This window comes from Oncorhynchus mykiss, chromosome 14, assembly GCF_057628025.1.
Source record: "Oncorhynchus mykiss isolate SJ-2025 chromosome 14, ASM5762802v1, whole genome shotgun sequence".
Taxonomy (NCBI): Eukaryota; Metazoa; Chordata; class Actinopteri; order Salmoniformes; family Salmonidae; genus Oncorhynchus; species Oncorhynchus mykiss.
The window spans coordinates 14,128,138-14,143,655 of record NC_143035.1 but is presented as its reverse complement, the minus strand read 5'-3'; the positions used below and the strand labels follow the sequence as shown (position 1 = coordinate 14,143,655).

General features: G+C 41.2%; 1 protein-coding gene across 1 annotated transcript in view; it reads left to right on the top strand.

Moving 5' to 3' along the window:
* The window catches only part of abca1b (ATP-binding cassette, sub-family A (ABC1), member 1B), a 38,968-nt gene that overhangs the window by 9,770 nt on the left and 13,680 nt on the right, over positions 1 to 15,518 (top strand). Inside the window, exons 6-9 of the mRNA XM_036943019.2 lie at positions 4,173 to 4,294; positions 7,556 to 7,753; positions 12,006 to 12,095; positions 15,254 to 15,497. Of these exons, the coding sequence (XP_036798914.1) occupies positions 4,173 to 4,294; positions 7,556 to 7,753; positions 12,006 to 12,095; positions 15,254 to 15,497 (654 nt within the window). The remainder of the gene's footprint in view (positions 1 to 4,172; positions 4,295 to 7,555; positions 7,754 to 12,005; positions 12,096 to 15,253; positions 15,498 to 15,518) is intronic.

Here is a 15,518-nt window from a genome sequence, read left to right as displayed (position 1 = left end):
AGAGGTGCGGGGGGCTTGCCTTAATCGACATCCACGTCTTCGGCGCCCAGGGAACTTTGGGTCAACTGCTTTGCTCGGGCAGATTTTTACCTCGTCAGCTCGGGGATTCGATCCAGCAAACTTCCGGTACTGGCCCAACGCTCGAACCACTAGGCTGCCTGCCGCATGGCTTGAAGGTATTCTCATATGCCATTCAAGATAGGACAGATTTTACGTACTTCCATACTTACTGTGTGCTGGGTTAATGGTGTGTTTCGCATTAGACACAATAAGACTGTGCTACCTTAGTCAGGTGACCTTATATTACATTAGCTTGGGTAATGGACTTTATAAAAGGATAAGCCTTTCATTGGAGTAGTATATCAACATACCGATAATATTTACATTTCAAGGCAAATACAGCACCACTGTAATGAATTAGGTATTTGCCATGCCTGTGTATCCACTTTGGCTGATGGTAGAAAATGTCTGCAGAAGTATAATAGGTGTACGCTGAGTCCTGGGTAATTAGGTATACGCTGAGTCCTGGGTAATTAGGTATATGCCGAGTCCTGGATAGTTAGGTATACGCTGAGTCCTGGATAGTTAGGTATATACACGTTAAGCCTCGAAGTGTAGGTGCCGCACTCCTAAAACACTCAAATGAGCACAACAGATGTTAAAAACATACTCCAGCTATTTTTGAGCTTTTACTTTTGAAAAACAATATCCCATGTAGTGCCTTGCGAAAGTATTCGGCCCCCTTGAACTTTGCGACCTTTTGCCACATTTCAGGCTTCAAACATAAAGATATAAAACTGTATTTTTTTGTGAAGAATCAACAACAAGTGGGACACAATCATGAAGTGGAACGACATTTATTGGATATTTCAAACTTTTTTAACAAATCAAAAACTGAAAAATTGGGCGTGCAAAATTATTCAGACCCTTTACTTTCAGTGCAGCAAACTCTCTCCAGAAGTTCAGTGAGGATCTCTGAATGATCCAATGTTGACCTAAATGACTAATGATGATAAATACAATCCACCTGTGTGTAATCAAGTCTCCGTATAAATGCACCTGCACTGTGATAGTCTCAGAGGTCCGTTAAAAGCGCAGAGAGCATCATGAAGAACAAGGAACACACCAGGCAGGTCCGAGATACTGTTGTGAAGAAGTTTAAAGCCGGATTTGGATACAAAAAGATTTCCCAAGCTTTAAACATCCCAAGGAGCACTGTGCAAGCGATAATATTGATTGTTGTCCTATGGACAGAGTCTCCCACCTCAGCTGTAGATCTCTGCAGTTCATCCAGAGTGATCATGGGCCTCTTGGCTGCATCTCTGATCAGTCTTCTCCTTGTATGAGCTGAAAGTTTAGAGGGACGGCCAGGTCTTGGTAGATTTGCAGTGGTCTGATACTCCTTCCATTTCAATATTATCGCTTGCACAGTGCTCCTTGGGATGTTTAAAGCTTGGGAAATCTTCTTCACAACAGTATCTCGGACCTGCCTGGTGTGTTCCTAAAAGAGACCAAAAGAGGAAATGCCCACCCCCCTAGTTGTGCCATGTCATGAGGACACCTGGACCACCTATTGAGATGTGCCTTTTGTTAAGTAAATCATGTGATATATGAGCTGAAAAGTAGACTGGAGTAGGACTTTAAGAAGGTAATCCAGTGATATCTGATTTGAGCCTTTGCGAGTGGCAATAAAGATGAACGGTTATGTTAGGTCTTTCTCTTATGACATGGCTTTCATGATGGTGGCCACCTGTTTTAAAACACTCCCATTCATTTATTTGATTTTGCTAATCAGTTTGTGCTTCAGTCCGTCCTATTTACTAGTCTAAGCATGATATTGATAAACCAAGCCAGTGTAGTTTGATGGGGCTGGGGGATATTTTAAATGTGACTCATACCAACATGGCTTGGTTTATTGCTATGTTATGTGGAAGTATGAACAGTGATGATGTAACATCCCTTCAGTATTGGTTGTTGATAACGTTCAGGCTCCTGAGTTCACAGTGCATGGACTATATGCCAATTAAGCACTTTTGCACAGCCACGGGTCTGATCAAGATACTCCTGATAATCCACGTTGATGATATCCGTTAATCAGTCCTTTCTGAAAACCTGTCTGATGAGGCCAGGGGGGTTCTTAGAATCTAGTTGTTAGTTTGTACAGTAAACATTTCAGCTTCTTTGTGCGACTGGGGTCAAGTGGTTAGAATGGAGGATAGATAGTTGAACAGTTTTAACAGAGATCTGAAGCTGAATAAGCAAATTCCACAATAAATCTGATGTCAGCAAGTGTTTGCATGACCAAAGTGGACTCTTTGAAAGGTTCTGCCAGGTATTGTGTGTTTCCCTCTTTTTATGCTACTGGTTGTCATTGAGTTTGTGAACAGAGCTTTGACCGGACTGTGCTCTCCACAAAGCCCTCACTACCACAGCTTTCACATGGACAAAAGAATCAGATATTTTTCCATGTCGTGTTTTTTTACATTTGATCTGAATATCATTTATTTTTGGCAGTGACGTCTTACTTTTTGGGTTCACTGTGGACCCATGGCTTAGTTGATTGAATTTGGCACTGTAAATGGTATTTATAATGGAGCCATCTATCTAAAAGAGTAGATAGTTAGGTCTCAATTTCTCAAAACAATGCTTTTGTGAGTTTGCATAATCTTGCATTGACTTTTGAAATTGCTTTGGATCCAGTGTATTTCAGGAAGTCTGATCTTTTTGGTGTTCTCAGAGCACACATTTTACAGCTTGATTCTGTAGAAAATATCTAGATTGATTAGTCTCACAATTAACAAAAGGAGCATGAATAAGACCTAGGGCCACCAATGTTTTGTCAGGCCGTCATGTAAAAACCAAGCCAATGGCTTACTTCCAGAGACAAAACAGGAATTCACAAAGCCGGTCAATACACTGAAGGATTTGTCAAAGTGGATTTGCTGAAAGGTGTCCTTGGGAGGCGTGGTGGATTCTTAATGTACTGTAACCAGTGGACAAATATTGATTAAATTGTCTGTCACTAAATTCTAACGCATGTTCATGGTTCATTGGCGTAAAATTTGTTGCTAATTTGTAACTCCTTTTGACAATCGTTTCTAATGATTTACAGGGGTTCTAGACAGTAAAACAAAATGGAGTCTGTCAGCTTTTGCAAAGGCTCCAGATTTTCTGAGACCCAATTTGACCCCCACCCCCTCACCTCGTCTGTCTTCAAACGGGTCGTCTAGCTAATGTTCCAGGAATCTGCCACCTACTGTCCTTTTGTCCCCCTAACCCCCCACTGCTACCAGTACTAGTGACTGGACTCACTTCCAGCTTTTGTTCTTTGAAAGGGCCCAGGAGTTGAGGGAAGTAGCCAATGAGAGAGGGGGAAGGGGCAGTTAGCAGACAATTTGCAGACAGTTTGTGTATGATCCAGTGTTTTTCAGTGTGAATATGCTAGCGGAACGTTACTTTGGGGCAATTCCATGGTAACGGAGTAACGCTGAGACTCTAAAATGTATAAATGTATATCAAACACAAGCCATGGATTTAAAAGTTTAACAAACCATACAACTCTATGCACAAGGACAACTTTGAACAATTTACACAGAATATGTTGCGTTGTATGGTTTGTTAAGCTTTGAAAATGTTTTTTGTTTGGCACACATTTGAAAGTGAAAAACCGGAGTCTCAGCGTAATTCGGTGACCGTGGAATTACCCTGTGGCTGAAGGTGTGAAGTGTGTCACTTCCTTCTCCACAGGTCTATGTCAACGGTTGATTATTTTAGATAACATAATGATGGAAATGGTGTATTCTGGCACTTCTTTCCAACCTCTGATATAGACCCAACCTTTTCTGGGATGTTTTATTCATTTCCAAACATTCTTTTGAACTTTAAAAGACAACAAAAAAACGTATCCAAATAATCCTAAACTCCTGCGCCAAGTGTTTGAGTTGGTCACCTGAGTAACTAGCAAGCAAGCACATGCTCCATGACAACATTTAATGAGGTTGAAAGCTAACGCAGTACCCACGATTATGGAAAATAGTATGCTTTGTCAGAAGGAACAACCAACATTTGCTAAATAAGTCTACTAAAATAAGACAATTCCGTACACACATCTAGTAATGTCAGGGTATAGGAGAGAGCTGGTTTGAACAAGTTGTTGTGTTTGTTTCCCACAGGATTCAAGCTCAAGGATTTCCTCCACAACAATGAGACCCTGTCCACTTTCCTCCTGCGAAACGCTTCCTTCTCCGAACACGCCGTGCGCCAGATCATTGAGGCCGACGTGAACTTGGAAAAGGTAAGAGGAAAAATACCACCTTCCCAAAGTTCTATGGCACATACATTTGAGTCATTTAGCAGATGCTCTTATTCAGATCAATTTACAGGAGCAATTAGGGCTAGGTACCTTGCTCAACAGATTTTTCACCTATTTGGCTCTGGGATTTGAACCAGCATCCTTTTGGCTACCTGCCACCCCATGAGGAATATTATGAGGCATATTACTAGGATCAGTTCACCACATCCTGGACACCATGAAAAGCAGTGTAGTAGTTCTTCAACATGCCCATGGCCCATTATTTCCCTCCTAGCCTCAGAGCAGATCAGGTCCCATGTTGTCCGTTATTTCCCTCATAGCCTCCCAGCAGATTAGGTCCCATGTTGTCCATTATTTCCCTCTTAGCCCCTCAGCAGATCAGGTCCCATGTTTATATATGTTAACAACAAGCAATGGGAAGATATCAGAACAGGGAAGTTGGGGAATAATAACATATTGTACGGGATACATTTGTACTGTAGTGAAGCCGTCTCTAGAGCAATGCAAGGTCTCTTTCATAATCATGTGAAACGTCAATTGCTATGGAAATTCTATGATGGTGATGATGCGACTATGGGATCACAATTATCATTCTGAATATTAAGGCGATACTCACTTCATGTTACACACATAGACACTCAACCATACAACTTGTCTGGGTTATTATTTATTTGGACATCACACATTATAGTATTACTCTTATCCAGACATCATACACACTCACTAAATCACATCCATTATCACACACATCAACCTACTCAGATTTACTACACACATAATATCTTGACTACATTTTCTAACATCTGTGGCATTGGCGTACAGGCAAACAGGCAAGGGAATAAAACAAATATTGCTAGAACCTGTTTCTTGAATTCTAAACATCAGACATTTGAAATCTCTAATTTTGACTGTCATAATACCTCTTATGGCAGTAACTTTATAGGCACTAATTATGGTCAATTTAGACTGAGAATAGTATATAGATGGGTATAGCCAGTTATAATTGTAATGGTTTAGCAGATTATAAAAAAAGATCAGTCTTTACGTGGCTAAAAGAGAAGGAATATAACATATACTATTTACAGGAAACTCACTCTATATCCTTAGATGAAGTTGCTTGGAAAAAGGAATGGGGTAGTGAAATAATTTTCTGTCATGGACAAAAGAACTCAAAAGGTGTGGGGCGGCAGGGTAGCCTAGTGGTTAGAGCGTTGGACTAGTAACCGGAAGGCCGCAAGTTCAAATCCCCGAGCTGACATGGTACAAATCTGGCGTTCTGCCCCTGAACAGGCAGTTTACCCACTGTTCCTAGGCCGGGTAGCCTAGTGGTTAGAGCGTTGGACTAGTAACCGGAAGGCCGCAAGTTCAAATCCCCGAGCTGACATGGTACAAATCTGGCGTTCTGCCCCTGAACAGGCAGTTTACTAGGCCGTCAGTGAAAATAAGAATTTGTTCTTAACTGACTTGTGTCCATAATATTTGTGATTTCCTTAATTAAGGGCAGTTTGTACAGGGCACAGTTTGTAGAGTGATTTCCTTTACGGTCCAATGAGGTACGTGTCTCCCATCATAATGATTTGATCGTTTGTTGCCTGTAATTTAAATCATCCTATGATCATCCTGATTTGGACCATATGTTTTTCATCCACAAAAGGAAATCACTCTACAAACTGTGCCCTTAATTAAGGAAATCACAAATATTATGGACACATTAGAAATAGTGGATATTTGGAGAATCTTGTTTCTCATGGTCTGAGAGTCCTTTTGGCAAACTCCAAGCGGGCTGTCATGTGCCTTTTAACTGAGAAGTGGCTTCCATTTGGCCGCTCTACCATAAAGGCGTGATAGGTGGAGTGCTACAGAGATGGTTGTCCTTCTGGAAGGTTCTCCCATATCCACAGAGGAACTCTGGAGCTCTGTCAGGGTGACCATCGGGTTCTTGGTCACCTCCCTTCTCCCCCGATTGCTCTGTTTGGCCAGGCGTCCAGCTCTAGGAAGAGTCTTGGTGGTTCTTCCATTTAAGAATGATGGAGGCCACTGTGTTCATGGGGATGTTCAATTCTGAAGAAATGTTTTGGTACCCAGATCTGTGCCTCAACACAATCCTGTCTCGGAGCTCTACAGAAAATTCCTTTGATCTCATGGCTTGGTTTTTGCTCTGACATGCACTGTCAACTTTGGAACCTTATTTATATAGACAGGTGTGTGCCTTTCCAAATCATGTCCAATCAATTGAATTTACCACAGGTGGACTCCTATCAAGTTGTAGAAACATCTCCAGGATGATAAATGGAAACAGGATGCACCTGAGCTAATTTCGAGTCTCATAGCAAAGGGTCTGAATACTTATGTAAATAAGGTATCTGTTTTTTATTTTTAATACATTTCTAAAAACCTCTTTTTGATGAGAATTTTTTATGGAATATCTACATAGGCGTACAGAGGCCCATTATCAGCAACCATCAGTCCTGTGTTCCAATGGCACATTGTGTTAGCTAATCCAAGTTTATCATTTTTAAAGGCTAATTGATCATTAAAAAACCTTTTTCAATTATGTTAGCACAGCTGAAAACTATTGTGCTTATTAAAGAAGCAATAAAACTGGCCTTTAAATTAGTTGAGTATCTGGAGCATCAGCATTTGTGGGTTTGATTACAGGCTCAAAATGGCCAGAAACAAAGAACTTTCTTCTGAAACTCGTCAGTCTATTCGTCAGTCAGTACTAGCGAAATGCATAGCACTCAGAATTTAAAAGGTTTTACCAGTATTGTTCATCCTGATCAGAGGTTTTTTACATGGATGTTACATTGGCGATAATATACGACAACTATTAGAAATAATAGAACAACATGAAACATCTAAAAAGCCAGGCCTGGTATTTATAGCGTGAACTGTCCTTTGATAAAGTAAGATTGGATTTTATTAATTTTTTCCTGGATTTTTTTTACATGTCGGTAATTCTCTTTTAAAATGGGTAAAAGTAATATATAGCAACCCCATGTGTAAAATAGTAAATAGCGGCACAATCACAGAGTTTTGAATTGTCAAGAGGCATTAAACAAGTGTGTCCGCTGTCACCATGTCTACTCGTTATGAAATGCTAGCTATTAATGTGATGAAGCAGGGATACCCCTCTGGACTAGTAATGTAACCTGGAGAATGTTCAATACTAGACGTTCTTCTCCACTCTGAAGAAATACTGGGTCATTGCTACATTACACACTGACCTTTCTCCATCTCCAGGTGCTGGTCAAAGGCTTCGGTGTCCACCTGAGGGACTTGTGCAGCAGCAACGGCACCAGAGTAGAGGACTTTGTGACCATCACAGACAGCAAGGTGTCCAGTCTGGTCCAGAAGATGCTCTGCGTGTCCCCAGGCTCCTGGCTCAACCAGGCAGAAAGCCACTTCCTCCACAACCTGGACTTCCTCAAACCCATACGGGTGAGAACAAATGGGCACTAGGCGCATTATTGTTTTTCTCCATTAAAGACCAAACCCAGGTGACTTAATCACTGACATGCACAGTGTCGAGAAACAAAGTGTAGGGGGGAAAGCAGAAGATCAGAAAGAAAGTGATAAGTGTAGATGGAGGCATGTTGTTGCTTGTCCCTGTCGACATACCTCTGGTAGCCTGGTGAAATGTTTCAAAACTAACTGCCATCAAAGATAGGATTTTGGCCCCTCAATCTTAAAATGGTAGTCATTTATTAGTATCACTTCTCTCTGAATCATAGTTTTATAAAGGTCACTTCCAATTCCACACCTTAGCACCAGTGTCAGGGAATTCTATCATTAACATCCTTGCAATATGGTCATTTTGCCCAGAGATTAGATCATGAATTGAATTCAAAAAGGCAGAAATTGCACGTCAACGGCATATTTTGTAACGTTTATAGATGGAAAACAAGGTTCCTAGAAACCAGACAGAGAAGTTAGTGTGATTTCTATCTATAAAAGTGCTGCTGATTGTATCACCTTGTCAGTCAGGTACAGTTTGACTGCCCACAATGATAAACATTAAGGAGTCAAGAACAACATGTTCTTCTCTGACCCCTGTCCCCATTCTGACATGCCACCAAGGGTCAGTTTCCTTATTCTGATGATAGTTTTATACAAGAAACAGGGTGTTTGTGTCCCTCTTTTGGTTCTTCTTTTTGTAGCCTTTAGGGAACAAGACATGTTAAACAAGACCTTAGGGCATATAGGGTGCTATTAAATTGAAATCGAAACATTGTTTTTATTGTCTCACTCTGGAAAGTTGTAGTGAAATGTGTTGTTTTACAGGGTCCAGCCATAGTAGTTTGGCGCCCCTGGAGCAAATTAGGGTTAAGTGCCTTGCTCAAGGGCACATTGACAGATTTTTCACCTTGCCGGCTTGGGTATTGAAACCAGCAACCAGTAATTGACTGTTAATTAACATAAACACGTTTAGCATCTCCTTGCTTCCACGCATAGCCGATAAGCCACTGATGCAGACCTTTGAAACATCTACATTATAAGAAGTTTAATACATATATTTAATATAGGCTACATTATCACAATAAATCCATTGTTTATTTTAGACAGGTCTAAAACAATATATATGATGAAAATGTAGTCTATTTCAGAAGAACAGAGTAGCATATTCTGAATTGTTCTTATGTTAGGCCTTGATCTGGCTATGCTGTATGGCTGTGGGCTACACTAGTTAATTTAGCAGACAAGATTTGCTCGTGGCATTATTTAATTAAATTTTATAATATGAAGTATACAATTGAACATAACTGAATAAAATAGAAAGGATATTTTCCCCAAACGGTCCTCCTATATGCTTAATTTAGAGTTATTTATGTAACTTTAGTTGTGAAACAAACGTTAGACTAAATGTTTTGAGGATACATTTTTAATATGCAAGCATAGGCAGCTAAGATTTTCCTAAAGTAAACTGAATTAAATTAACACAATTATATAGCCTAATTAGCCTACTGCTGTCTCTACAGAAATAAATACAATTATACAAAATAGGCTACTAAAGCATGATTTGGCCAGAAGATCATGTAGCTTTTAAATTGTGGAAAGGCACATTTTGGGCAGATTATTGTTGAGTTGCGACTTCTGTGGAAGGTAGAGAGGTCAAGCCAGGCATATCGCAAATATTTCAAAATACAAACGCAGGAATACATAGTTTGGAAAGCAAATGGTTATTGTTGTAAATAGAAGACGATGAAAAGACGAATCTTTCGTTTAGTTATCAAAAATCTCTGCCTAATCGAATGAACAACAGTATAGCCTATCTGATTGGCAATATCCTAACTGCGCATATTCACTATTTAGGCCTACAGTATCTGCAAATGTGAAGATGCATGGAATGCTTTATTATGAAAGTGCATTTTTATGGTGACAATTTGCTTCCCCAAGCTTGAAACTGCAGGCACCTCCTATGTCTGCCAGGTTCTAAAGCAGATTCATGTGCTTCAGAATTTAGCAGTAAACATAGCAGCACAAGAAAGCTGGGATCCTCTTTTAAACAGTGGCCAGTCGACTCTGTTTTCACATACGATTGCACAATGACTGGGCTCCTAAGAACACATGTTTCACAAAGGCTCTGTAGGTTATGTGCTCTAACCGTGCTCTAACCGTGTTCCCAGGGTTCTCGGACTGTGGGCTAACCTTTTGGAGTTATTTGGCCACTTCAATTGTGATACAAACATTAATATAACGTAAAGATCTACTATGACTATGATTTTTTTTAAAGACGCAAAAAAAGTATGTTTCTTACCTTTCTGCACACGCTGGGCATCATTCACAATTGTTAATATATCGTTCACAAGGGATAATATTGTCACTCATCAGACTATTCTTAATTTAATGTTGTCTTTACATATACTAAATAATATATGTGTGGAATTAGTTTTGATTTAGAATGGATCATTATCATGCACCTTTCGGAAAAGGGGTTTCTTTCTTGCCAGGTAGGCTACTCCTGTTGTAAAGCAAAGCAATGTGGTTAATATTAGGAAAGCTGATAAATAAATATAGTAGGCCTAGCCTATAGAAATCTGATGGGATCCTCTTTTTAATAAAGGCTATCAGAACTCAGTTTTCTCAAGCAATTTCATAGCCTATAGAAATGTTGCGCAACATGAGCTCATAGGCCCTCATGAAGTGTTTGATGTGATTTTCGATTGCATTTACATTGATGTCAGAGTGATTCGCGGGACAATAGATCACTGAGTACCAGGCCATTAGCGACTGGCAGTTTGCAAGTTTGGTAGGCTACTAATGACCATCAGCAGCATCAGAGCCCAGTTTTGGAGAAGCCTAGTTACCGTGACTAAATGATCATCTGGAATTTGACTGCAGTCACCACGTGACAGCTAGTGTGGCGGTAATACGGTCGAAGAAACAGCCCTAATCACAACTGACTTCTCCAAGGCCTTTGACAAAATCGACCACACCATCCCCATTGAACGCCTAATCCAACTGGGTGTCAGACCTGCCCTCACAGCATGGCTCTGCAGTTTTATGCCCATCCGCAAACAACAGGTACACTTCCAAGACAGCCTCTCAGACTGGTAGGAGCCAACGGGATCTCCTCTGGGTCCTCTCATCTTCCTTCCGGTCATAGACAGTGCAGCCCTGGATGTCGACAGCAGGTGGAAATATGTTGACAATATATCTGGTCAACACGTGGACAATAGGAAACATCAGCACACCACAACAGCCCTGAACAACGTGGACACGTGGGTTCATGCAAGCAAAATGTTACTGAACCCTGCCAAGTGCACGGTGACCTTCACAAGAAATCCACCTGTCCCATGCTCTCTCCGGATCGAGGGTCAGGATTTCAAAATGTGTGATGGTGTGAAGATTTTAGAGGTAAAGTTACAGAAGGACTTACAATGGGGTGAGCAGGTTGTTACTATGGTAACCAAGAGCAACAGAAAATGTTGTATCCTCCAACCTCTTTAAAAGGTTCCATGTGCCACAGGATGACCTGGTGAGCATTTACACTGGCTACACATGCCACACCCTGGAGTATGCTGCTTCTACTTGGCACAGCTCACTGACCCAGGCTTATCCTGATGACCTGGAGATTATTCAGAAAAGAGCGTGCCGCACCATCTTAGGAGGATACTCCAGTTATACTGAGGCACTTCAGACCCTGTCCTTACCCCGGTATCATGAAAGACTGCACTGACCTCGCTGCCAGCCTCCTAAAATGTCAATTCAGAGACTGGCTACCCCACTGACCGAATCGTAGTGACAGGCAGGAACACCCACAGTCAAAACAAACCAAAGTCTAACTAATGGGTCACCAATCCCTAACTGAATGGGTCACTAATAAATAAAGGTTAAAAAATATATATATATTTTTAAATGTAATATTTCTGCTCATTGCAAATTAAAAATGCTTTAAAACTGCAGGACATTATTGATTAAAAAAAGTTTACTCTTATGTTATTGTTGTTACTTTCACCCGTTTAATATTATTGTATAGATATCAAATTTTATTTGTCACATGCGCCGAATACAACAGGTGTAGGTAGACCTTACTGTGAAATGCTTACTTACAAGTCCTTAACCAACAATGCAGTTTTAAGAAAAACAAGAGTTTTCAGTCTGTATTTACTGTAATAATTCAAAGTTGAAAACAACAGTCACTGTTCTTCTTTTCTATGTGTGTGTGAATTGACACTTCTTCCCTCCACAGAAAGATGTGAGGACTGACCCTGAAGCCGTCCAGCAGGTGGCCAAGGCTACAGACAAACTCCTGGAGAGCCTGGGCTCCCTGGCCTTGGAGGTAGACAATCACTGTCATCACTGCAGTTTATTACATGATGAAAACTATAAGGTTTTCTGTTGTCCCCCCTCCCCCATTATGATTGGCCAGTACATTTCTTGTTTATAACCATGTTTCTTTTTATCACTGTCTTAACGAACACTCCTGCCTAAGATCAACAGTTTGCTGTTGGCTGGACCACAGACAGAAAAGGCCCTTAGATGTACACTGAGCGAACAAAACATTAGGAACACCTGCTTTCTAAGCTATGATTCCTTATTGATGTCACTTGTTAAATCCGCTTCAATCAGTATAGATGAAGGGGAGGAGACAGGTTGGAGAAGGATTTTTAAGCCTTGAGACAATTGAGATATGGATTTTGTATGTGTGCCGCTCAGAGGGCGAATGGGCAAGACACACCTTTTAAGTGCCTTCGAATGGAGTATGGTATTAGTTGCCAGATGTACCGGTTTGTGTCAAGAACTGCAATGCTGCTGGGTTTTTCACTCAGTTTCCTGTGTGTATCAAGAATGGGGTGCAACTCAAAATTAGGAAGGTGTTCCTAAAGTTTTGTACACTCAGTGTACAGCAGTTTTTTTCTCCCCATCATTACAAAATGGCCACCACATATTTCTCACCCCACCCCAACCTTTCATCTAGTCTTATTTGAAGTTTCACAGCATACAGGAGGAGAGGTTGGCTTAAAAACAGCACGTGGCATTGTGCTGTCCCCCTCAACTCCCTGCAGTATTTTGTTTGTTGCCTGATAACCTGACCCAATTTGTTTGGATTGCTAATACATGTAGCTAGAAAGTCAATTGGAGAGGCAGTTGGTCCCTAGACGTTTGAGCAACAGCTTAATGTCGAGGACAACTGTTGGCCAATGTTCTAATGTGATGATAATCACAGTTTCCTCCTGTGAAAGATATGAGAACAGAAGAGGATGGAGGCATTCACCTCTTTCAATGAAGTCAAGTACTGTAGGCCTGACACATATGTTGAGGATATCTCTTATATTGCGAATATCTCTTCTCGTTGTGTTCTTGCTATTTTCTTGCTTTGTCAGTTATACTGTCCTCCACAGCAATAGAAAACGGCCTTATAAGTAACTTGGCAGTAACTGTATTGGTATCAAGTGTCTCTGAGCCTAGATTTCCTCAGGAGATAGATAACTGGGAACAGCTGAACAAAGAGAGAAGGGTTTCTAAACAAGTTAGCGGGCAAGTCAGCATTTACGCAAAGGAAAGTTAACTTTAGCTGACGAGGTGAATGCATGCCCCTATGACAACAAACAGGAGGCTATAAGACTGGTCGATGGCGGGCCTGACTACCCAAGTGTTGTGTCTGTGTTTTCTCAACCAGTCAGTGCTCTGTTGATTACTCTGCTTACAACAATAAGGATAACCCCCTATAAGTATACATAGATTCTTATGTCCGCAAACACATGGTATGTTGCAGCTGCATACCCATGTAATAAACATTTCGCTACACCCGTGATAACATCTGCAAAATATGTGTACGTGACCAATAAAATTAGATTTGAGCTATGTAGAACTTCTATGTAGTGTTTATGAAGGAGTTACTAAAACAACCCCAGCGCTTCATAGACACACTTTGTTGTTTGTTGTTGCCCTCTAACCCCAACAATGTATCTGAAGATGTCAAGAAACTCTAAGTCACTAAATATTACTTGGTTTGGCACATTACCTTGAAGTTATGTAGTGGTATGGCCACTCGACCCCAACCAACGCCCTAGAAACAACTCAGGGGTCCAGAGCTCCTGTTGTGTGGTTATGACTTATTGTGTGAGAGTTCAGTGTGTACAGCTGTTTCCCCCATGTCTCTCTCTCTCACACACACACACACACACACACACTCTGTTCCAGGTGCGCCACCTGGGCTTGATTGGAACCATGTGACTGCCTTCTTGCTGTCGTGGCTGGGCTGAGTCAGGTCCGTCTATATGGAGAGGAGGGAAGGAGAGGAGATGGGAGGGCCTGACTGGCATGTATGTAACCACATTGTCAAATAGGCTCTGGGAGAGTCAACAGTCGGGACCACGTCTCCTCCTCCTCCCCAGTGATGAATGACCGAGAGTAACCTTTTCCCTTTGGCACTTATTTTCTTCTCACTCCTAACTTTCTTTGTTTTCCTATGCTGGGTGAGGAAACCAGCGTTGGAGGGCGAAGAAAAAGAAGGATAGAAATAGATAGTGAGAGAGAAGAGGTCAAACATAGAATGGCAATTCTGCCACAAAAGGTCTAGCTTTTCTGTGTAGACATAACAGGATACATTAGTTAGCACTGTATTGTGTGAATGTTGTTACAAGGCGTTGTGCATTACAAGGCATTAGGACAGTTAGCACACACGCTTTACAGGCTTCTTGTGAGGTCTGTTGTTGTGTTTTTAATGCTCAGAGGCTGCTCCTTGTCTGCTCCTAGTCTACTCTGAGTCTCACCTTTTTATAATTCGGTATGAAGATACATTTTTGACCAGAAATGCAAGGTAGCAAAATCAGGTTGTTGTAAAAATGTGCTGGTCAGCCAAGGAACCATTATTACCAACCCCATTATTTTTATTTCTACTTTGCACATTCTTCCACTGCAAATCTACCATTCCAGTGTTTTACTTGCTATATTGTATTTACTTTGCCACCATGGCCTTTTTTTTGCCTTTACCTCCCTTATCTCACCTCATTTGCTCACATCGTATTTAGACTTGTTTCTACTGTATTATTGATTGTATGTTTGTTTTCCTGTGTTGTTGTATGTGTCGAACTGCTTTGCTTTATCTTGGCCAGGTCGCAATTGTAAATGAGAACTTGTTCTCAACTTGCCTACCTGGTTAAATAAAGGCGAAATAAATAAAAAACCAAGGTAGTAAAATACCATAATAGCGTTAAAAATAAATTATAATAATAACGAACAATAAGGCATTAACACACAAAACTGTGGTTTTAGGATGGCTGTGCTGAGGTACTAGGTATAAGGCGAAGACTAACACACAGTCATTACAACACATTTACAAGTTGCCTTATATGTATCCATCTCACCATGTCAACAAGCTGGTCTTGAATCACAATGAATTGCTCCAAGTCCAGGTCACATTCCCATTTGCATCCTAAAAGATGACCCCCTGACCCCATTTGCTAACATCACACTCATTTGTGTCCCAAATAGCTGGCCAGCATGAAGAGTTGGAGAGACCTGCGTAACGAGATCATCTTCCTCACGGAGAACGCCACATCCTCCCCCAGCCACATGTACCAGGCTGTGTCGCGCATCGTCTGTGGCCATCCCGAGGGTGGCGGACTAAAGATCAAGTCCCTCAACTGGTACGAGGACAACAACTACAAGGCTCTGTTCGGCAACCACAACACAACCAACGGAGAGGAGCCCGTCTCTGCCTACGACAACACATCCAGTAAGCAACTTCTCCTTTATG